The 24805-nt window shown below is 40.8% G+C and overlaps 1 protein-coding gene across 17 annotated transcripts in view; it reads right to left on the bottom strand.

Annotated features, from left to right (window-relative positions):
* AAK1 (AP2 associated kinase 1) overlaps positions 1–24805 on the bottom strand; it is a 172172-nt gene that overhangs the window by 19869 nt on the left and 127498 nt on the right. For 5 of the 17 annotated variants that reach the window (XM_086700938.1, XM_086700932.1, XM_086700940.1 and 2 more), the window contains 6 exons: positions 23658–23900; positions 22232–22397; positions 20158–20262; positions 13878–13973; positions 1671–1772; positions 549–650 (listed from right to left, as the gene is read on the bottom strand). In XM_086700938.1, the coding sequence (XP_086557064.1) occupies positions 549–650; positions 1671–1772; positions 13878–13973; positions 20158–20262; positions 22232–22397; positions 23658–23900 (814 nt within the window). The remainder of the gene's footprint in view (positions 1–548; positions 651–1670; positions 1773–13877; positions 13974–20157; positions 20263–22231; positions 22398–23657; positions 23901–24805) is intronic. The other 12 variants (XM_086700935.1, XM_086700948.1, XM_086700936.1 and 9 more) reach the window with 9 other exon arrangements.

Below are 24805 nucleotides of genomic sequence, written 5' to 3'. Positions count from 1 at the left end.
TATGGGCAGTTGAGGAATTCTATTAAGAGCGAATTTTGAAATTCGGGGGAAAGCAATGCTGAATCCAGGGGAAGATTTCAACTCTGCCTACAATTTAACAGCAAACCAGCTATCCAGGATTAAAGCACTGTGCTGAGGACAGAATGTCAACACACAGAGCAGTAGCTCCGTGAAGTCACTGACACGGTTGTATAGAAAGACTGAACAGACACCTTAGAGGAGTTAAGGCCATCCTTGTAGCTCAACAGAATTCTTTGGGGAAGGAGGTGGAGGGAACCTGCCACCAGTGAAAAGAATCTTGAATAAATAAACACTGTAACCAGAGAAAGCCCAAGGACCACTCTATAAAGAACATGGCTCCAAAAATTACTCTGCTCTTTAGCAAGGAAACACGTCACTAAACAGCGAGAAGCTGGGGCTGTAACCATACAGAGCATCCATTCTAGGAGGAATAACCAGGCTGCAAACTAAGCCCAGGATCATCTGCTACAGGTGGAAAGGCTGGCTCCGAGGGCCACTACAATGCAGCTGCAGGACACCTGACTGACCTGTGCGGTTCGAGGTCACAGATTCCGTCTGGGATGGAAGGCGCTGGGGTACCGGGGGCTCCAGTCCCGGTATGAGACTCTCAACAGCAACATCGGCTTTTTCTTTTGTGACAGAGCATTAAGAAAGGAGAACAGATGGTAAGGGAAAAGGAGTCAAAACGTTCTTCAGACAATTCTGTGAAGGCTTCCTTCTACAGGTGTCTAAAATGCCAGTCTCGGGCAAGATGGATAGCACAGTAAGTTACTTTATTTCTGCTGCTTTGAGTGTCTGGGCTTCACTGATTGAGCAGGCATGTGCAAGGTTAACCACTATAACTAATCTTGGTGAGTTTCAGTTTTTATAGATAAATGTAGAACACGAGTCACCCAGCAGATTTCTTCCATGTCAGAAGACATAGGCTGAAAGGCACCATAGTATCTTCTGGTAATTTTGCTTTTCTTAAGGGATAAACTTGGGGGCAGACATCCTCTGTGCCTGGCGAAGGTAACTACTCCATTTGAAATCCCACCCCATGATGTGGCCGGGAGGTATTCTGCACTGTGTCACATCCCGCAGCTGAAGGCCCATCTCTACAGGGTCATGGCTTTCCTGGGTTCAAGGACTATGTGCCCTGGAGTACAGGGGCCCTGCACATCTTGTAGTTCATACCTGCCTTGCTGTAGAAGCACAGGGAAATACCAAACTGAGCAGACTAAGCCCCTGTCCCAGACTCTACTCATGGGGCTTCACCACTGGGCAAGTGTTTTCTGTTTCTGATACGGGGCACATACAGAGGCCTTCTAAGGAAGAATCTGCTAAAGGTAAGGTCCCAGCTTGAAAGCAACTTCTTTCATCAAGCTTCTGTAATTAAATGTCAATTTTTCCATTCCTCCTCATTCATAAGAAATTCCTTTTGGAAATCTCAGGCTATCAAGCAAAGCAAAAATAACAGTGTGGTGCCCCTGGAAAGGCAGGGAAAACACTTCATTTGGGGTGATAACAAATGAGATTAAAGGAGGCTTTGTGGCATTTCCACTCCCCAGCAGGGCCATTCAATAGGGATCTGTTAACCAGGTAGTTATCATTCTCGAAACAGACACATAGATCATGCAGGGCTGAAGAAACAGAGATGATGACTTTACCAATTACAGCATCGGAAGTGCTACCAAAAGGGTCTGTCATAGGCAAGAGGTCAGGGAGCAGGAGAGAAGTGTCAGGAGATTTGAGTCCCTCAATTAGTTTTTCTAGGTTGGGCAGAGAGGTAAAGAGAAAGCAAAAATGCAGTGAGATATTAAAGCAAGCTGAACATTTATCATTTTCTATGCAAACACATTTTGGGGTCAAAATTTTGTATAGATTCATCACAAAAATAAATACTGTTAGTATCTTTTACTGTTAATCACAAATAAGCTTTCAAAGTTCAAAGTTTAAAAATGATTATTTCCCCAACTGAGGTTCATTTTGTAAGTCATTCAAGATACTTCCCTAGGTTTGTTTGTTTTAAAATTTGAGATATAGGGGTGCCTGGGTGGCTCAGTCAGTTAACCGTCCGACTTCGGCTCAGGTCATGACCTCATGGTTCGTGGTTTTGGGTCTTGCAGCAGGCTCTGCCCTGGCAGCTCAGAGCCTGGAACCTGTTTCAGATTCTGTGCCTCCCTCTCTCTGCCCCTCCCTGCTTGTGCTCTGTCTCTCTTTCTCTCTCTCAAAAATAAACAGTTTCAAAAAATTTTGTAAAAAAAATAAATAAAATTTGAAGTATAAAAATTTACCCAAAGGATACAAAAATACATATTCGAAGGGGCACATGTACCCTGACGTTTATAGCAGCACTATCAACAGTAGCTAAATTATGGAAGGAATCCAAATGTCCATTGACTGATGAATGGATAAAGTAGATGTGGTTTGTGTGTGTGTGTACACATATATACACATACATATGTATATATGCATGTGTATGTATATATGTATATGCATATGTATATATGTGTGTATATGTGTGTGTGTGTGTGTGTGTGTGTATATATATATATATATATATATATATATATATATATAAACAAACAATGGAATATTACTCAGCCATAAAAAGAATGAAATCTTGTCATCTGTAACAACGAGGATGGCATTAGAGTGTACTATGCGAAGTGAAATAAGTCAGAGAAAGATAAACACCATATGATTTCATTCATATGTGGAATTTAAGAAGCAAAACAGATGAACATAGTAGGGAAGACAGAGAGAGAGAGAGAGAGAGAGAGAGGCAAACCATAAAACAGACTCTTAACCATAGGAACAAACTCAGGGTTGCTGGAGGGGAGGTTGGAGGGGGATGGGTTAAAAGGGTGATGGGTATTAAGGAGGGCACTTGTTGTGATGAGCACTGGGTGTTGTACATAAGCGATGAATCCCTAAATTCTACACCTGAAATTAATATTACACTGTATGCTTACTAACTGGAATTTAAAACTTGAAAAAGAAAAAATTTTTGAGGTATAATTTACACTGAATAAAAGTCAACAATTTCAAGGGCACAATTTGCTGAGTTTTGACAAATGTACACACTCATGTAAGCACCACTGAAATGATGTAAAACATTTTCGTCACCCCCCAAAATACCCTTGTGCCTTATTCTGGTCAGTGCCTTCCTTTTACCCACAGGCCCTGGCAACAACTGAACTGCTTTCTGTCCCTACAGCTTTGCCTTTTCTAGAATTTCCTATAAATGGAACCATGCAGTATGTCGTCTCTTCGGTCTGATGTCCTTGATTTAGCATAATGCTTCTGAGACTTCTCCCCGGTGTGGCATGTATCGGTAATTTGTTCTGTCTTATGTGGTAGGAGTGTTCCACTGTACGAACGTACCACATTTTATTCAATCATTCACCAGTTGATAAGACATTTGGTTGTTTCTAATAGTTTTTAGCTATTAAAAATAAAGCTGCCATAAACATATCCATATAAGTATACGTTCATACCCCTTCCTTAGTTGTGAACATTTTTTTTGGACTTGCATTTAGAAATGGTTTATAACTCAGCAAGTGAATCAAAATATGCCTAAATTAACTTCAACCATCACTTATTGTCTGCCAACGGAGAGTGTGTGACAGGCTGGCTCTCTTATCATTCTATGGTCAAATCTCATGAAATTCACGTACACCTGCAGATGGATTACTTTTGATGTCATTTGGCTAAGAAACAAAAGGACGTAAGAAGCCATCAGATTTGTCACACCTAATAACTTAATGTGTGATAAGTGCACACATGAAGATTCCTTCATGATTCTTTCAGCCTTGATCCATCAATAAATCTCTATTTACCTTCAACTTATTAATGGTAGAGCATTCACTTGAAACAAAATAATGAGTCGTAGAATCTTACAGAAAGAAGGGAATTAAGGTCTCAAACCTCCTTCTACTTGCAAGGAGGTTAAGGCCACATAAATTCTATAACTTGCCCAGTTAAAGCCTGTTGACATTTTTTTTTTCTATCACAGAAATACCATGCCATTAAGATAAAACTAAAATTAAAATGTTTGAGAAAAAAAAGTGACTTAAAGTTCAAGTATGTGTATATAACGTTTTAATGAATCTGCATTCTTCCAGGCTGTCAGGAATCAAGTAAAGATGAAATTGATATTCGTTGAGTGACTGAAACTGAAATTTAGGTGATCTGTAATTTAAGGTGATCTTTAACTACACAGATGAAACAAAATAATGGATTTTAGTGTCTTGGCAAGGTAATTTGCTTTCTTCCACTTAATATACTGCCGAAAAAGATATTTTTATATGTGAGACCAATTTACCATCTTTGGAGTATAAGGCATGCAGGTTATCTTTGAATTAAATGACAATATGCTACATTGCTCATTTACACCTGATTTATATTGAAGAAAGGAAGGAAGGAAAAAAAAACAAGTTTCAACAGCAGGGAAAAAAACCCCAGGGTACTAACTAAGTATACCAGTGTAATCACATCAGCATTAATCTTGCATCGTGCATAACATTCTATTAGCAGACAAGATGTTAAAAATATCTGACAATTTTTAGCATACTGGCAAAAAGAAGATGTTTCCCCAAAAAGTCCAAGTTTTGATTATTCTGAACACTAGCTTTTGTTTTATTCCCAAAAGAGCCTCTTTCACATACAGAAAAGTAATTATTTGCTTCTTTCACTTTCAGCACTCATATATTTGCAATCTTATGAAGCAACGGATAAAAAGCAATGACCCCAAATTACTTGCTTATCTTTCATACAGCAGTTTATCCAGGTGCAAAACCTTAGGCTAGCCACATTCAGAGTGTGAATTCTAGCCACTCCAGTGACTGGTTGTTACCGTGAGGCTGTTCCTTTAACTTCTGTCATTACCTCAACTGTAAAATGGGAGATACCTCCCACCATCCTTCTGTATTGGTCACTCAAGTATCATCTCTTCTAAGCCTTTCCCTGTCCTCCCTGCCACATCAGGAAACTTCTGGAGCCCTCTGCACTCTCTTCTCTTGCAGCCCTTACAATGTGACTGAAGGCAGGGAAGGTATGTTATTAATCTCTGTATCCCCAGTTCTCGGTCTCCTCTCATACCCTATGTCACATGTCTGTGGCCTCACTGGGGAGGTGGGGAGAATGGGCGATCAGGTGGAAAGTCAGGTACCTCAGCAAGAATCGACTATTTTCATTAGCTGTTAGCAAAAAGCTGATGTGAGGGGCTAAAAAAGCGTGTGTGTGCATACATGTGTGCATGTGTTGTGTGGTGAGATAGAACAGGGTGGGGATGGGCTAAGCTGCCAAATGTAGAGAGGCTTATCTTCTGACCAAACAGTAACATGCTATTCACATGGATGATCTGTGATGACACTTGAATACTGGAATGTGGGAAGGAGGAGCAGGGACGGAGCAATAGCAGACAGAAAACTAGGAGTGGGAGCACAGAGCCACGGCCTAAGTAAGGTGGACAGCATGTACAAAACCAGTCTGTCCCACCCTCAGCACTACTGAAATGACAGAAGACTCTCAGTTACTCCGTGCGGGTGCCCAGGTGCCACCGGAACTACTGTCATCACTTCCATGTGCAGTTCAAGGTCAAACACTTTCATTCATTATTCACAGAACACCCTGGGTGTGGGAATACTGATAGAGTCAAGAAGAATGGACATAGACACTGTGAGAATGTGTGACTTGCCCAAAGTCATAGATGGGACATGGTAGAGCCCGCACTTGATTTCACGGTTTCCCTCACGTGCTGCCTACAGGGTCTGCCTGTCTCCATTGACACAGGAGAACAGGTCTTCACATAGACATGGTCCCATGCCCAACGGCCAAGTTATCAAAGACATGTTGGCCCTGGAAGGAGCCTCGGATCTTATTCAATTAGCCTTCTCATTTACAGATGAAGAAACTAGCTCCAGAAAGGTGAAGCCACCTGCCTGAGAGCTAACAGCGGGTCAGCCACAGAGCTAGCTAGGACTGTGGCCCAGACCTTCTACACACTAGAGATTCGGTCCTCTGGCTTAACTAAAGCTTTGGTTGCTTCAAAATGTAAAGCCATTAGAAGAAGTCACACCTCAAGCTATTACGGCTCATTTTTGGTCACTGTAAATGAAGAACTTGAGAACAGGGTATCATGGGAGGCACGAGAAAGGCTACAGGAGGCTGAGAGTTTATAGCCAGAGCCTGCAGGCCTCACACGTGAATCGAGGGCCAGCCTTGATATCACTCGTGTTAGGACTTCTGTTTTATGAAGACACTCTGAGACTATGTGGCATGAAGGGGATGGGTGGGGAGGAGCAGTGCAGAGAAGAGAGTGGTAAATTTAGGAACGTGTGCAGGAAGCATTAAGATCCCAAACCTCAAACAAGTTCTCCACAGGCATTTTGCAACCTGTTGATATCTAATGGAGCCACAGATGCCTGGGATAACACTAGTGAGAATGGGTGAGATTCTAGGTTTTACTCAAATGCTTTGGTATGAGACCAGAAAAAGCAGAATTCCTTGAATAAAGTGAAATGTGAGAGGAGGCAGCATGGTCCGCCAGACAGAAAGAAAAGGCACAAAGAGACAGAGACCTGGGCTCTGCACTAAGTTGCTGTGATACTTTGGGCAAACCATCATTGTTCTCTGGATCTAAGTTTTTCTTATTGATAATATGATAAGATGAAGATACACTTAAAGGTCCTATCCACCTCTAAAAGCCAGTCGTCCAAGGGAAAAACAGGGAGCAGGAACTAACCAGCTACTTAGAAGACGGACTGCTTACAGAAGAAACTGGAGATCTGAACTGGCAGCGGCCGTGGGGAAGGACCCTTGGAGGGCACTGTGGCAGAATGGGCAGGAAGGAAGATGACTGCCCCTAGACAGCTGTTCAACACACAAACTCAGCCCAGACACCCATGGCCAGGGGAACAGGGTGAGAAGGTGGAGGAATATTTAAGCTAGATCCTCATTTGAAAAAAGAATGGATGTCTTAAAAAAAAAAAAGCAAAGGGAAAAAAAACCAGAAACCAAGAAACAGAATCTTTAAATTTTTTTTAAATGTTTATTTATTTTTGGCAGAGAGAGAGAGACAGAGCGTGAGGGGGGAGGGGCAGAGAGAGAGGGGGGACACAGAATCCGAAGCAGGCTCCAGGCTCTGAGCTGTCAGCACAGAGCCCCACACGGGGCTCGAACTCACAGACAGCGAGATCATGAGCCTGACTGATTAGCCACACAGGTGCCTCGCAGACTCTTAACTATAGAGAACAAACTGATAGTTCCCAGAGGGGAGGTGGGTGAACTAGGTGATGGGGATTAAGGAGTCCACTTGTGATAAGCACCGGGTGACGGAACTGTGGAATCATGATATTGTACGTGTGAAACTAATGTAACGCTGTATGTTAACTATACTGGAATTTAAAATAAAATTACATTTAGAAAAAAGGAAAAAACACATGCTTCTTGTTTGATCCCTTATTACAAAAGTAATACATGTTTATTGTGGAAACTTGGGAAATACGGAGAAAACAAAGGGTAAAAGTAAAAACGACCCATAATCTCACTTCGAGAGATACCCGCTATTAACAGTTTTTAGAGAATACCCCTCCAATCTTTTCCTCTAAATTCTGATTGTTTGATAAATATTTCAGCATACCCATATTTTCTCAGAATAGTATTTTAGGAAAGAAAAGAGAAAGTAAACGATTAGGATCTGAGTATAGTCCATTTTATTACACGTTCATCAAGCCCGAGGTGGTGGGGTCTTCACTCTTTACCAAGCTAATGGCAGAGGTTATGGCATCCCATTGTTTCATAATTGGCTCTCCTTGGATTCATCATAATGATGAACTTTAAAATATATATCTATATTGTTGGTAATTTCTATCTCTTCTTTTATGAAGAATATCTACTCATATTTTTCTGTTGGTGGTATTTCTTATCACATCCCCATTACTAAACTCAGTTCTTCCTCAAGTTTCTAGGGTTCCCAAATAAGAATGAGTCAGGTTAAGAGCATGGAGTTGGGCTGAAATCACGGTGAAAGGACCGAGAAGATGGACCCGTGAAGCAAAGTGGGCACAGAGTGAGTTAGCCCGGCCAATGGAAGCTGAGAATGCTTTTAAAGGAGAGTATTGCTAGTACTTTGAAAAATTAAGAGCAGACTTAGAAAAAGGATCTTTTGAGCACCTTCCTCTCTCCTCTCAAGTATAATAAGTCAAGTGGCATTGGGGACTAGGGAAGAGAGGAAAAGGTAGGAATCAATCCACTCCAAAGTCTTCTCTTAGGTTTCTTTCAAGACTTACTGAAAGTATCAACCACAAAGCAAGAAGGTAATAAATCCTTCATAAAAGCATCTAAGGTTAGATAATCAAAACTGCTTCCTGATGGGAGACTGGAACATAGTACAAGTTGTGAGCTTTCTCTCTTTCCAAACATCAAAAGAGAGGATAGGTATCTATTTAGAGGCTAAAAAGGTTAAGGGTTTGCTCAAGAGCCATTCCAGGCCTAATGAGGAATTTGACCACGAACAGTAAAGCAGGTTGATCTAATGAACAGGAAAAGCCTGATGCCAGCCCCCATCAGAAAAGATGATTTGGCTGCTACAGCTTTGTGGCTTTGGAAATTTACATCTTGTCTGAAGTCTTGTGATGAGAGATGCTGTTTTTAAAATGCAGTCACTCTAAATAGTTCCTATCATTGAGAAACTAGACACTAAACTGTCTGTAACATCTGCAAGATGGAAGCAAAAGTCAGCCACCATGCCGCATCCCAGGTTCATTTTAGGGAACTGAATCTGCGGAAAGAGAAACTTTCCAGAGCAAAGACACATAGGTGATCAACCTTGGACTTTTCAATATCATGAAATAGCAGTTGGAAGTGAAGAATATGCCAGGAAGATAGCTCTGAGAGAATGCTTATCTTCACAACAAACCACTAAGAAAACACAGCTTCTCCTGTGGACTTTTTGAGAGATGATGAACTACCATAAACCAGGAGGTACATTTTTTTTTTAATTTTCTTTTTTTTTTTGAACGTTTATTTTATTTTTGGAACAGAGAGAGACAGAGCATGAACGGGGAAGGGGCAGAGAGAGAGGGAGACACAGAATCGGAAACAGGCTCCAGGCTCTGAGCCATCAGCCCAGAGCCTGGCGCGGGGCTCGAACTCACAGACCGCGAGATCGTGATCTGGCTGAAGTCGGACGCTTAACCGACTGCGCCACCCAGGCGCCCCCAGGAGGTACATTTTTAAAAAGCTGTTGATTCTAGGAAGTGGCACTTATGAGGCAACCAATGCCTGCTTGCTGAGTCTTGTGGAACACTGATGTTGAGAAGTCAGCATTAAGGAGCTGCTATGAAAATCTTTTCCTCAAACTCTAGTGCTCTGCCCGTAGGAATGTAAAAAGATGTAGTCGCTATGGAAAAGAATATGGTGGTTCCTCAGAGAGTAAAAACTAGAATTACCATAGGACCTGGCAATTCCATATCCAGATATATACCCAAAAGAATCTCGGGTCTTGAAGAGACATTTGCATACCCATGCTCATGGGAGCATTTTCACAATAACCCAAGAGAAACAACCCAAGTGGCTGTGGAAGCAACCCAAGTGGCCAACAAAAGAGGAATGGATAAACAGAATGTGGTACACATATACAATGGAATGTTATTCAGCCTTCAAAAGGAAGGAAATTCTGACATATTCTTCAACATGGATGAACCTTGAGGACATTATGTTAAGTGAAATAAGCCAGTCACAAAAAGACAAATACTGTATGATTCTACCTATATGAGGTATCTAGAGTAGTCAAATTCAGAGAGGAAGAAAGCAGAATGTGGTTGCCAGGGGCTGCAGGGAGGGAGGAAGGAGAGTTGCAGGTGGAGAGTTTCAGTTTTGTGAGATTAAAACAGTTCCGTGGATGGATGATGATGGTTGCAAAACAATGTGAAGACTAAATGCCACTGAACCGTCCACTTTAAAATGGTAAATTTTGTGTTATGTGTATTTTACCAGTTTAAAAAAACAAAAGATTAAATCCTTCAGCCAATTTTCAGAGAAAATTCCCCATTCTCTTCTACTGTATTTTAAATTTGGTACCACCTATAGCTTATCTAACACAAAGAGAAGGAAAAATTAACACACAGCATATGAGCATCAATGAAATACTTTGAGACTCACCAGAGCTAGGTTTCATTTGGCAGCTCTGTGAGCACACAAATGCTCATGGCTGTGATTTTTTTTAATGCCAGATTTTCTAAGAAAATGTGTTTTATGATGCTTTGGAAAATAGAAATGGTCCTAAAAAAAATAAAACTCAAACAAATCCAATTACCCAATGCCCCTTTACCCACAGTTTAATAATCATTGTATCAAGGAAGTCTATTTCAATGGCTCTCAGTTGTGCAAAGGTCAAAGGTTATAAAGCAAGTTTAATTTCTGTAAGAGAAAAACATTATTGTCTAAGACTTTTCATAACTAGGACTGCCCCATGGGGAATAAGGGCTCAGAACCAAAGTCTACAACATTTCCTATCTTTATACTAATTTAAAGTTTACAGAGCAATTCCAAATACATGCTTCCACCTGGCCCTCACAAGCCACTCCATGAGGTAGGTTTTAAAATAGTTTTAATTTTGAGGAGAAGAACACAGAGTTTAAGTGATTTGATCAAAATCACCAAGCCACGATGTGGGTAGAGCCCAGGTCTGAAAAGTTCAAGCCCACTTTTGTATTTCCCTAAACCTTAATTTTAGCTTTGCAGTTGAAGGCTTTATTGACCCCCAGACAGGGAGGTTTCACTGGCTGGGGCCTGGGGCCATTAAAAGGAATGTGTGCAGCAGCACAGTCCCAACAGCACCAGTGTCTCACTTTCTCACCCGGAACATGAGATTATTACTTGACAAACCTACCAGTCCGTCTTCTTTGTAGAATCAGAGGAAATTACATGGGAGGGCATTTTAAAAGCATCAAGTAAAATGTTAAGTCATTAAAAGGCATAGAGTGGTCAGGAGACGAAGATTTCATGACTCTTTTATCATCAGGAAGGTAGAGTGTGGAGGGAAGCATGTATGCAAAACAAACAGCCCTAAAAGTGTGACTGGTACCCACGGTGGTCTGGAAGTAGTGACACACTGGGTGTTTTAAGGGGGCAGGAAGAGGGGAGAAAAACTTGCAGTTTGTTGAGGTCCCAGAGCCCTACACTCTCAGGCCTCGCCTCAGACATTTCAAGATGCTAAGGAAGGAGGTAGGGTAATCCCATCCATATCCTATCGATATCCTTGGATTAAAAGGCTACAGAATTGAATGGTGTTACAGGCAGAACATTACAGTACATACATTAATCAGACACAGCTGCAAGACACCATGCTCAGCCCAGATTCTGGGGGGCTCGACAAAGGGCTGGAGGTGAAGAATCTTCTAAACCTAGCTACTGCTTTCACCCCAGGGTTTGTGGGCTGTACCTTCATTTATTCACCCTCCGAGAGTGGGTGAGAGGCCTGGCTGGGAGTTGGCAGAGGCCCAGGTAGAAAACTATGAAGCCAGTAGTCTGGTGTTTGGGAGTTGGGGACACAAATGGAGAGCAATGGGGCTGCCATAAGCCTTTCAGCCTCAGGTTTTACTTTGTTCATTCATCCAATCTGCAAATATTCATAGAGTACCAATCTACCCGCCAGTGTTCTTAGCACTGGCAAAGCAGTGCTGGATCAGACAGCAAGGTCGCTCCTTCAGGACACTGACATCCTGGTGGGGAAAGACAGATAATGGACCAATGAAAACAATGTCATGACAAATGCTATGAAGAAAAAAGCCAGGAAGTGTGACTGAGAGTGCTGTGGGATCACGACAGGCCTGAGAAGATAGCATTTCAGCTGAGACCCAAATGTCAGATGATAAGAAGGAACAGATATAGAGAAAAAGCTTTCCAGGCAGAGTATCAGCATGTGCAAAGGCCCTGAAGTGGGAACAAGCTGAGACTGTTGGAAGAAAGACTAAAGAAAAGAATATTATGAGCTCAGGTTAGAGGGGTGGCCAGAGAGCTAATAAGATTAGTTAGGGCCTTTTAGGTCTTGGTAAAAAGTCTGGATTTTACTCCCAGTGATATGGAAATTCATGGGAGCACAAAGGAGTGACATATCTAATTTATGTTTTCAGATGAGTCTGGTCTGACAGATCATAAAACAAGTAAGATACCCCTGTAATTCTCAATTAGAATATTCCATTAATAGATCTCTTATTAAAATCCAAGAGGAGTCATGGCTTAATTGGTATGAAAGTGTATACCAGTATCACTTTAGCAGGAATCTACCAGAAAAAGAGAAATATGGAGGATCAGGAGACAGGAAAGATAACAATGTAGAAGGCAGGATGGCGGCCGGCTACCTATGGTGCCTCCCAGGCTTATCTTTACAACTCATCTCTACAACTGGGAGTTGATATCCTGAGCCACCTTACGTCTGTGCCTGGCTCGTCACCCCGATCCAGAGGGCACCTGTGACAGTTGTGGGGGACAGCTACCTGCCTGTGGGCCCTCATCTTCCAGCCTGTGCCAAGAGGTGTCCCTTCCAGCGTCTGCAGCCCACGGGCCATCTGGGAAAGAGCAAGGCAAGAGCCTGAGGGGTATCAAAGGGAAAATGCCTCGATAACCCCTTTTCTTTGTCTGATCCCATGACTGCCACAACAGGGAGGAAAAAGAGGCCAGTGGGCTCCAGCCTGAGTTCACAGCCCATACCTTTCTAGCTTGAAAATGGCTTGTCTAGGTACTGCCCATCATGCCTGAATGATACAACAGAGAAAAGGACCTCTACTTGATTCCTTCTTCCCTTTCCTTTAACTATCCTATACTGAATCATTTCTCAGCGACCTTAGGTATTTTCGACCTACATCCAGCTCCAGCAAGCTATGAAGTTACACAATACTACTTGATCAAGGCAAGTTTTTGCCTCCCCTAAGGAGGGTCAACAGATTGCCTAAAGAAATAAAAACTGTCATGGTACCCTTGCTGCAGTCTGTCTTAGTACATAGATGATACAAACGTCACAATCATTTCCAATCTTGAATCAATCAAATACCTTTAACATTCTGGGAGAGAAGAAGAACCAAGCAGATCCTATTAGTTTAAAACCGAGAGAATAGGCAAAGGTAAGAATAAGAAGAAAAACTACCAGAAACAAAATGACTGCTAGATGCTTCTAAAGAGTTGGATCTATTCAAAAAGACTGGTAGAGAAAAGAAAGGGTGGCTTCTGTGTCTCACATCATGCTCCCCACCCCCACCCCTAAAAGGATGGGGAAGAGAGTAGGGAGAGAAATCACTGGCAGTCATGAAATGCTAGTATCCAACTGGCAGGTATCCAATTATTGTTTCAAAAGCTATCTCAACCAGAACACACTAACAATTTCTTCCTTTTTTAGACTGCTCACTTAAAAATCAGATATGGTAGACCTAAAGCGATACTCGAACTCATGCAGTCCAAATTACTTCACTGATGAAGAGTCAAGTCCAGAAGGTTTTCAGATAGGTGAAGTGCCAGGAAGGGAACCTGGGTCTCCTGACTCATATTCCCTTTAACTTTTATTATGTATTTTTATTTAGAAAATAAAAGCCCATTATAGGAAAATCAGTACCGGCCAGGAAATTATCATATAACCACCATTGGCATTTTGTTCCTTCTATCACATGCTTACAGGTCCCCCTCGACATGTTACAATCATATTAGACTAATGTTCTTTCCAATATACAGGCCCTCCCATTACCAAAAAATATACAATAGAACCTATTAATAGGCCTCAATGAAAATCCTTTTCATGGAGTGTTTAAACAACTCTCAAGAAACCCTGGAACACAAGAATCAACCTGCTTAGGCTCAGAGCAGCTCTGTTTACCTACCTGGTGCATCAGGTACTTGAAGAGGGATAAAAGGATCAGATACACTTAGAAGTGGGAGGCTAGAGTCCACAGTCTGCCCACCCTTCCTTTTTTCAGCTGGAGTGGGTTGGAGGGGAAGAAAGGGTCAAGGAGAGAAAAAAAAAAGAGAAAAGCAGAACACATCAAGTAAATCTAGATGAATTTAGCATCTATTAACCCAACAGCTCAAATTGCAGAGTAAATCTAAACTTAGAGGCAGAAGAAAGATGGATGAGCGGATATAATCCAGGGGAAAGGCAAAATATGTGAGATACATAATCCAGTCCTTGCAACATACTCAAAGATGTAATTAATGATAAAACTAGTACTATATTCATACCCCTGAAATTCTACTTCTTCTTTGTGTGGAAGCCTATGGTGGTCTCTTCCAGAATTCCTGTAGCGATTATTATCCATATCACACATTTTGGCATATAAACAACCACTGCCTGTTTTGTAATCTAGCACATATGTATACATACTTCCAACGTGCCCTTTACCCTCTTGAGGTCATGGTGTCACCAAATGTCTAGGCATGCTAGGCAGAAAGACAGAAAGAAACAGAAATAGACTTCCTGCCTGTTGCAAGCCCTAACCTCTGGACTACATCTAACATTTATTGACATTTTTTCTGTATCTGGCAAACTCACAGATTTATAGAAATCTATACACCGTATGGGATATCAGGGCTTAAAGGGATCTTAGGATTTTCTAGCACAATTTTCTTCCTTTACAGAAAAGAAAACGAAGCCCAGAAGTTAAAAGACTAGCCAGAGGTCTATCAGCAAACCCAGGATCAGAACACAGGTTTGCTGCTTTCTACTTTACTATTCTTTACGCTGCATTTTAATATTCAGTTTGCTCAGTAATTAAAATCTCTATAGAGTGGGTTTTTTAAAACTTTTTATTTTCAAATAATTATGAAATCATAGGAAATTGCTGTATATAGAGTCCTGGGAACCTTCTTCAAACAGTTTCCTTCCATGGTGAGATCTTTTACAACTGTAGGACAAAATCGCTGACATTGTTACAATATTGTTAACTAATTTTATTCAGTTTTCACATACACTCGTCTGGGTGTGTATAGTTCTTTGCAATTAGACTCTATGTATAGATTAGCATAGGCACCACCACAACGATATAGAATTGTTCCATCAAACAAAAGGACCTCCTTGTTGTTCTCCTTTATAGTCACACACTCCTTATTCCAGTCCCTACCTCTTGGAATTCACTAATCTGTTCTCAATCTCTATAATTTTGTCATTTTGAGAAGGTTATTAAAGTGGGTTTTTAAGTTGCTTTAAAGGTAGATGGAGGAAGACAGGGATAAAATCACTGCTCTTAAAATCTCTAAAAAATTTTTTAAACGAGACAAAATGAAATATGTTAAAAGAAAAAAAAACAAATTATATAACTGGATACATTCATCTTCAAAAAAAGTATATATGTGTAGAAATAAAATTATGGACACAAATATTGTAAAATGTCAGCAATGTTCTCCTCTTGGAGTGGGATTGTGAGTTCTTTTATCTTGCTTCTTTGGGCTTTTAGTCATTTTTCCAAAATTACACTAACGAATGTATATAACTTAACAGAAAAATATGTTAAATAAAGAGGCACAATGTCAAGTTCCAGATGTCTGTTGCAACATATGGACACAGTTCATCAACATTTTTGCAGCTTTTACCATAAAAAATGTTTAAAATAACCCTTCTGCCATCCTCCCTGACTTATGAAATTTCCTGTTTATTTCCTTCCTTGTTGATCAGATGGTTTAAAATCAGTGAACAGTCTGAGCTTGGTTAGAAAACTCGTACAAAATGGTGCTATCCTATATTTCATACAAATGAGGACATATTAATTTCTGGGGTTTAGATATAATTTTCTTTCTTTAAAAATTTTCTTTTAACATTTATTTATTTTTGAGAGAGAGACAGAGCATGAGCAGGGGAGGGGCAGAGAGAGAGGGAGACACAGAATCCGAAGCAGGCTCCAGGCTCTGAGCTGTCAGCACAGAGCCCGACGCGGGGCTCGAACTCACAAACCATGAGATCATGACCTGAGTTGAAATTGTGTGCTTAACTGACTGAGCCACCCAGGAGCCCCTATAATTTTCCTTCTTGTGTAAAGAATGAAAAGCGTCACAAACACAAAAAGTTTATACCACAGACAAGAAAGAAGGAAAAATACCACATGTTCATTTAAAAAGACTGGATAAGATGAAAAAAATATGAAGATGTTTTATAATGTTTGTAAAAAGCTTAGTGTCACTGATTTACAAAGGTTCTTGAGATATGGTTATGACTACAGCTGTTGGACTGGGCTGTTCGGTTTCAGATCTCTATCCTGTCATTCTCCAGTTGTGACCTTGGGCAGGTCACTTTAATTTCCCATGGGCTGTTTTAAGGGTCACCTGAGATAATGCATAAAAAAGCACTTAACCAGTGGGCTTATTAGCACGTAGCAAGTGCTCAGTACATTTTCGCTGCTGTTACGGTCATAATTCTACTCAAATGTGTTTAAGGTGTTTAAGTCCCTCAAGAAAAATATGGCCATTTATAGACTACAAAGTAAGCATAAAGGGGAAGAAGATGCTACAACAAAAATAAAAACTGTTTTAAAAACAGTTCATACAGGGGCACCTGAGTGGCTCAGTCGGTTGAGCGACCACTTCGGCTCAGGCCAAGATCTTGAGGTTTGTGAGTTTGAGCCCCGCGTCGGGCTCTGTGCTGACAGCTCAGAGCCTGGAGCCTGCTTCGGATTCTGTGTCTACCTCTCTCTCTGCCCCTCCCCCACTCATGCTCTGTCTCAGAAATAAATAAACATTAAAAAAAATTTAGGGGCGCCTGGGTGGCGCAGTCGGTTAAGCGTCCGACTTCAGCCAGGTCACGATCTCGCGGTCCGTGAGTTCGAGCCCCGCGTCAGGCTCTGGGCTGATGGCTCGGAGCCTGGAGCCTGTTTCCGATGCTGTGTCTCCCTCTCTCTCTGCCCCTTCCCCGTTCATGCTCTGTTTCTCTCTGTCCCAAAAATAAATAAAAAAAAAACGTTGAAAAAAAAAAAATTAAAAAAAACAGTTCATACAGACAAATGAACAACAAAACAAACAACAAAACGTGATAAGTAGGAATCAAAGGCACTGAAACTGGGAGCAGATGGGAAATGTGTAGGGGCCTCTGCCATTAACAGTGGTAAATCCAAGCTCCTATCCTTTGGCAAAAAGTAGCTTTTCATTCATTCAACAATCTGTACGGAACCAAACACTATACTAAATGCTAGGATTCAACAGCAAAGAAGACTTTCCTAAAGCTTACTTATTCCATGACCCCCTTTCTGGGGAAACTATATTCTACCCAGTACCATAGCTGGACATTATTGTGATGCTTTATCCCAAGGACAACAGTCAATGCTTCATACATTTGGTACATTTAGGCAACTGTGTGGCATATCAAACTTTAAGCACTTTAAACCAGATCAAATTATCGGTGCATTTAAAAATCACACAGGCAAGGGGCGCCTGGGTGGCTCAGTCAGTTAAGTGTCCGACTTCAGCTCAGGTCATGATCTCATGGTCCGTGGGTTCAAGCCCCACATCGGGCTCTGTGCTGACAGCTCAGAGCCTGGAGCCTGCTTCAGACTGCGTCTCCCTTTCTCTCTGCCCTCTCCCTCTCATGCTCTCTGTCTCTCTCTCTCAAAAATAAATAAACATTAAAAAAAAAAAATCACACAGGCAAGAAAACAAAGCTGAAAATGGAAAATAACACAAAGAATTTTAACTATTTAATATTAAAAAGCACATCCCCCAAAGAAGTCCAATGTGATTCCAAAATAATAACATAAGAATATCATCTGAAGGCTTACAGGATACGGTTAAAACTCCAGTTTTTTTCCGACGAGGGAAACACACCTATTAGAAAGCACTCTCAATAATCAGTTTAATCTTCAAAGGTCAGGGTGGGGTAGGCAATTAAAGAGAGGAGAAAAGAGAATATTGAAATATCTGTGGAGAAGTCTTCCTGCAGATTATAATTAGTCTCTCTCCCCCCTCTCACGCTGGTTGAAAATCACTGCTATGGTGGGAGAAAAACTCTAAACACTTTTATTATATTTTTAAAAATTTTACTAGATGTTCCTTTTAATACTGGCAAAGCAAACCTAAGAAAAACAGGGATCTGTAATCAAAAAAAATAAAAGTTAAAGAATTAGAAGACAGAAAAACGGTAGATTTTATAAATCTAAGAGCTGTCTCTAAAAGATACTAAAACAGCAAAATCTCTACTAAAGTTACTAAGAAAAAGAGAAACACAAATACATACAATTAAAATTGATGTATACAAATATTATAAAAGGTTTAAATGCACTATCTTATTTTACTTAAAAAAATTTAAACCTGCAGATGATTTTTAAAAAAGATATTAGTAAATTTGCCTCATTCTGTGGCAGGAAACTTGAGAGAGGAACTTCTGGAGCCAGAGGGTTGGTGTCCCAGCTCTGTCACGTCCTAGCTCTGTGACCCTGGAAAAGAGACTAGACTGCTCAGTTACCTCAACTGTGACTAATGTAGAGATGGTGTTGAGGGTCAGAAGAGATAATAGGGTTGTTGAGAGGGTCGGATGAGAGGATACTTGTGTAGGACAAATGACAGGCTGGGGAAAATGTTTACAATATAGGACATACGAAGAGCTCTTACAAATTAATAAGAACAAAATGAACACAGGACCAAAAAAAAAAAAAAAAAAAAAAAAAGAAGAGAAAAAAAGGCAAAGGACATGAACAATACATATCCCAGAAGAATACTGTCCTCTGTGTACAGCCTCTGAACTGGGCTGGGTGAGGAAATGACAGAAAAATTACTCTCATTCACTACTGATCAAAATAAAATTTGTACAGCGTTCCCAGAGGCCAATTTAAAAGCAGGTACCAAAGCCTTAAAAGACACATATCTTCTGATTGAATAAATAATCTCCTACAAGTTATCTTAAAGAAACTGTAAAGGATATTATGTAATGACAGCCAAAGTTCCAATAAGAAATGTATACATGAAGTTAGAAAAACTACTGCACACCTAAAGAAAGCAGGAAGAAAGAAAGAATATATAAGGTTAAAATCAGAAATTAATCCATACAACTAAAATGATCAATTTCAGAAGTATATCACATTCCATATGTACACAGAATATATATATACACATATACATACATATGTACGTACATACATATATATATACATACATATACATATATATACACACACGTACACTCAAAACCTCACACCTGCCGCTGAGGGAAATATAATAGTAAAACACTGAAAGCAAATTAATGTTTAAAAAAGAGGTTACTTGGTTAAATACATTAGGACAAATGCATATGAAGCAATTTAATGCAGATCTTTTTAAAATTTAAGAGCTTCTTTAATGATGTGGGAAATGTGCCAGATTTAGTAAGTGAGAAAATTTGGTTTTAAAATAGGACTATAAAGATGTACATTAGAGTCTTAAGCTGAGGTTAAAAACTGTGTACAAAATTGTGGTCATGTATTTTCATAAAGGAGAAGATCTAGAACTTTCATTAGATTCACAAGATATCTGTGACCCTAAAAATGTCAAATGCCACTAACAGGAACCAAAATGGTATCCCTGAGCTGTTTCTCAGTGGTGAGATTATGGGCATTTTAACTTTCTTCCCTATGCTTTTCTATAAATATTACTTTTATATAATAAATATGTATCATTTTTTTAATTTTTAAGAAATGTTAATCAAAGTATAGTTTACCATGTATAAATTCTGTTAATAAAGGAGAAAATTAATTTTTTACTATTGCTTCTTTAATTTAAAAAAGGCCTAATTTTTTAAAAAAGATATCTCCCTCTCCCCATAAACACACACACCTGCACAAAAACACAGCTCAGTAGAGTCTTGGATACAGGATAGAACATCTAATTCTTAGAATTCTTCAAGTCATTCCACAGAACCTAAATAACTAACCTAAAAGAGATTAACAGAATGATGTTCTTAAATTTAGAAATATTTGCTTAAAGTATGTATGTGAACCAAAGAGAACAAATCCTGTATATTACTGACATATCATCCTGTCATTTGAATTCAAGTGATTCCAGATTTTTTTTTCCCCGATCTTTAATATTGGAAATCTTCTGAATAAAGAAAACATAAGTTAACACCAAGATTTGGGGCTCACTGGTGTGCCAGAGTTATCTGTGGAGGTTCACAACGGTAAGGCCTGTGTTTCACACGTTTGCTATACTAACCTGTTCCAGCAGAAAATGAGGGAGTGGCAAAGGCATCACCTTGAGTTGGTTGAAAGCCTGGGATCAAACTCTCAGCTGAGCCTCCAAGCTTCTCAGGATGTTTGCCTGGAGAGACAAAATACCACTCAGTTCATTCCAGCAAAATCCCATGATGTGCACATACATGCAGGAGATGAAGGGCACCTTCTGAAGTGACTTCTAGACTTTTTTTTACTGCATTATGGCAACACCTCAGCTATTCAAAGGTCTCTGTCTAGTCACTGCAATAACGGAGACAACAGTGAGAAAAGGAGGGAAGTTTTAAGAATCAAAGATCGCACATTGGTTTTGCAAGGCAAAAAAGAGTTCTGGAGATTGGATGCACGACAGTGAGTATGTAACTAACACTACTGAACTGTACAGTTAACAATGGTTAAGAAGCTAATGTTTATGTTGTGTATATTTATCATCACTAAAAATTTTTTCAAATAAATAAGTAAAAAGCCACAAAAGAGATGGCTGGAGCGAAAGCCCGAAGGTTCAAGCACCTTACTCAGAGCAGGTTGCCTCCAGTCCTTATTCCAAATCCATTTATTTTTATGTAATTCTAATGAGTTTGCCAATCTGTTTTCTGTGGTGGAAACAGTTCAGGAGTGGACATGAGAAGGGGGCGTGGGGGAAACGGCGGGACTGAGACGTCACAAGGGACAGGAACAATGGTAGCAGTTCAATGTGACAGAAGAGAGACAGGAAATTATTAAAAATAGACACAAGAATTTTAAAACCTAGGAGTCTCTTTTTTTTAATGTTTACTTATTTTGAGAGAGAGAGAGAGAGAGAGAGAAAGAGAGAGAGCATGAGCGGGGGAAGGTCAGAGAGAGAGGGAAACACAGAATCTGAAGGTTCCAGGCTCTGAGCTGTCAGCACAGAGCCTGACATAGGGCTCGAACCCACAAACCACGAGATCATCACCTGAGCCGAGGTCGGATGGTTAACCAACTGAGCCACCCAGGCAGCCCTAAGTTTGGCAGTCTTTTAATCAAGTGCAAAAATACTAGAGTTTTCAATAGCCCATGAAGGTATTTCTGTTATTCTAGAACAATAACTGGCATACATAACAATGAAATAATTTGACAATGAGTTAGTTGTCTGTCAGAGTTAAATCCTATACCCTATCTTTGGCTTAAAAGGATAAGAAGGCGCACGTGGATGGCTCAGTTGGGTAAGCATCCAACTTTGGCTCAGGCCATGATCTCACCATTCATGAGTTTGAGCCCCACATTGGACCGTCTGCTATCAGCTCAGAGCACACATCAGATCCCCCCTCTCTGCCCCTCTCCTACTTGTGCATGCATTTGTGTGTGTGCTCTCAACCCAAAAATAAATACATAAACTACAAAAAAATAAATAAATAAAAGGATAAGAAAGTAATACAAATTTTTTAAAGATATCTATAAAATAATAGCTAAAGTTAAAATGTCTGGTCAAAGTCCGTATCATTCACTCGGTTCTGATTATTCCTTTACCCTGTGCTCTTGTCTAATGCTGAGGTACTCTTCTCGAAGGATTTTCCCAACGTGCTGTTGTTTTCCCAAAGTGCATGTTGCATGCCTGTGTGTGTATCTGTGTCCTGCCTTCCAAAACAGACTGTGGGTTTTTGAGAGTAGAAATGGTGCCTTCCATTCATTTGATTGCCTTTTCGCAGTCAGAATTCTAATCACGGTGAGAGATTCAATGTTCACGTGAGGGCAGCACACTCTCCTGGGTGAGCAGTAACAACTTTCTGTGACAATAAACACACGTAGGACGAGAAACCCATCACACTTGTCTGAGGAGTGACCGTGCTTGACACTACCATCCTGAGCTCTGCTACCAAATCCTTCCTAAAAGAGTCCCGCTCTCCGTGCCCCTGCCTGCAACAGGCCAGGAGTTCCTGAGGATGGAAAGATGTCAGTGCCCTGGTAAACATACCAGTTTGCACACGTACTTCGAAATCAAGCCTTTGAGGGAAAGAAAGAGCCAACCCTCCATTTTCACAGGCATGCCCCTGTGGAGCTAGGGTTTTAAGAATCACAGAAAGACACCAATCGCTCACCTTCCCCCAGCTTGGCAAAGTCCTTGTTCAGTAGTTCTTCAGCGGTGAGTTTGGAGAAATTGTCGTCATCGAAGGGATTCCACGTAGAACCTTCTGAAGCATTATAAACATTTTGCTGGGAGGTCCGAGGAGAGCCTGATGGAGTGGTGGTTGCAGACCTAGGTAGGTTCCCACCCCCACGAAATGAAAAAGTTGAAAAAGGGTCAATCTGCTTTCTCTGTTTCAGATCAATTTGTTTTCTAGGTCCAACCATTATTAGCAAGCGCTTTCTCCAGCAATCGGACACTTTCCACAGATACTTTTCTCACTGTGTGAAATAAATATCTCCCGTTCCTTCATGATCATTTGTCTCCCGCTACTTCTTTCATCTCTTGCTTAGATTTTTGGTCTCATCTGCAAGTCCTTTCAATCCAGAATCCCAAAGCAACCTGTTCTTAGGCTTGTGCCTCCTATGGCACCCACTGTAACATCCACAATAACTGACCCCAGAGGGGCCAGGACTGGTGTCTTTTCAGGTGCCTCCCATCTGTCAGGATCTAGCCCGCAGAGAATGAAGGGCCACCGTGAGTGGTCATCATCACAGTTAAAGGGAAACAAAGACGGTTATCACTATCTTGTGGTATCATTACCTAATTTTCTTCTAAAGTCTCTCTTGAGACTTTGCATTTAATTAATGACTTAAAGATTTTTAACATTAGAGTGCATGATTCCAAGAAAGCTGAGGGTCTGAAATTGCATTTACCTAGCAAGCACTCATTGCTATCTACTTTATTTCAGGCACAAAGCCAGTCACTGGATTTACAAAGGTTAAGACATGGTCCTTGTCTGGAGGAATTTACAGGCTAGGTCAGCTGGATATACAAACAAATAATGATGATACAATGTGATGCATGCTCAAAAAAGGTTGAGACAAGCTTATATATGATACCAAGGGGTCAAAGAAAAGGTCATCTCTGCATGGATCTTGATGAAAAAAATACGTATTTCCTAGGTGGACAAGGAGGGTAGTGGCAGTCTGGGGAGAGGGCACAGGATGAACAAAGTGCTCGCGATGATGGAGAGTGACAAGTCCACCAATGTGATACAACAGCCTTTGGTCTGTTAACCAATGAGTTCAGATATAACCCACAGGCAATGGGGAGCCAAATGAGAGATTTTCAGCATGGAGATTTGATCAGACTACAAGTTTAAAAAATACTCTGTGGAACATGAAATGGGTGAGAGAATAGAAACAGTCAAGCAAATGTGAAATTATTCCTTAAGATCAGTATGGTCTACGTACTACAGGCAAATTCAGTTTCTTAACAAACACAGACACCTACCATTATATGTACATCTACACACATCAACACGCAGATGCCAAGAATTACACAGCCCTGGCACACAGCAGCCCTGGCCCACAGCAGTAAGAAAGATAAAGAGGAAGCACCGCATACTTGGACTTATTGAGGCTGGCCTCAGCTGCAGCTGCCTGGAGCAGCTGGGTTGATTTGCTGGCAGGGACCCCGAAGACCGCACTATGGGTTACGTCACTGAGAATCCGCCTGTGCCCAGCACGCTGGGTCTTGGGGGATGATGGAGGAGTGAGAGATCCGAGTTTCTGTCCCTGGACGGCAGGAGGTGGGGTTGTTTGAACCTTTGGCTGTTGTCTTACTGGGGCTTGAATCTGCTAGGAAGAAAAATGACAAGTGTTCCCCACCCCCCCCAAAAAAAGTGGGGGGGGGAGGAAAAACAAATAAACAGACAAGCATAATAAAAAATGCCACATGAGAGCTACTATGGGATTCAAATGGCTGAATGTACCAATAACAACCAGAAAGAAAGAAACCCAGTTTTTGACAATCTGAGCTTTAACTCTGGGACTGATACCAACATGCTATTTATCTGATGCTTCTATGTAAATTTCAGTGTTCATCAGCAATGATATCCAGACTAATCATGCATACAGTCCAGAGCATAAGACTGCAGAGGCTATTTCTAACTCCGAAAATCGAGAATGTATCCTACAGGACCACTTTCAGCTTCCAAGGTCACAAAGGAACTCATTCAGAATGCCTCCAAAGAGCGTGCATGTTTTAAACAATCTACCACCACGGTCAGAAGCCAATGACGGCACACCTCCCACTAAAACACATTTGAGCTGAATAATTCCTGCTAAGAGACCCCCGACTCTGATATAGCTCAGACTACTGGTTAGGAATAAGTTAGGATTCCACTGTGATTCATAAATGGTAGTGCTTTTTTTGTTCATTTTGTTCTTAAGCCTCTTTATTTCATTGATAAGGTGGGTCTACACGATTCTATTTCTGTGCCTCCCCTGAGAAAATGTGTACAGCATCGGGGTAGTGGGGTTAACCTGTTCCACCCTTCAGTTTGGAAAAGGCACTGAAGAACCAGGTAGATAATATTAGTAAGAAATAAAAAATTTGAAAAGCGCTTGATGATAACTGATCTAAGAACACAAGGAGTCTTGAGATTTGGGCCATTTTCAGGAGGCAGAACAAACCATCACCACAGAAAAGCCAACAGGAACATCTTTGTGGCCACTTGGTTACACTTGAAGCCTAAGTCACA

This window comes from Puma concolor, chromosome A3 (genome assembly GCF_028749965.1).
Source record: "Puma concolor isolate L17-30 chromosome A3, mPumCon1.1.hap2, whole genome shotgun sequence".
Lineage (NCBI taxonomy): Eukaryota > Metazoa > Chordata > Mammalia > Carnivora > Felidae > Puma > Puma concolor.
This window is presented reverse-complemented; position numbering and strand designations above follow the sequence as displayed.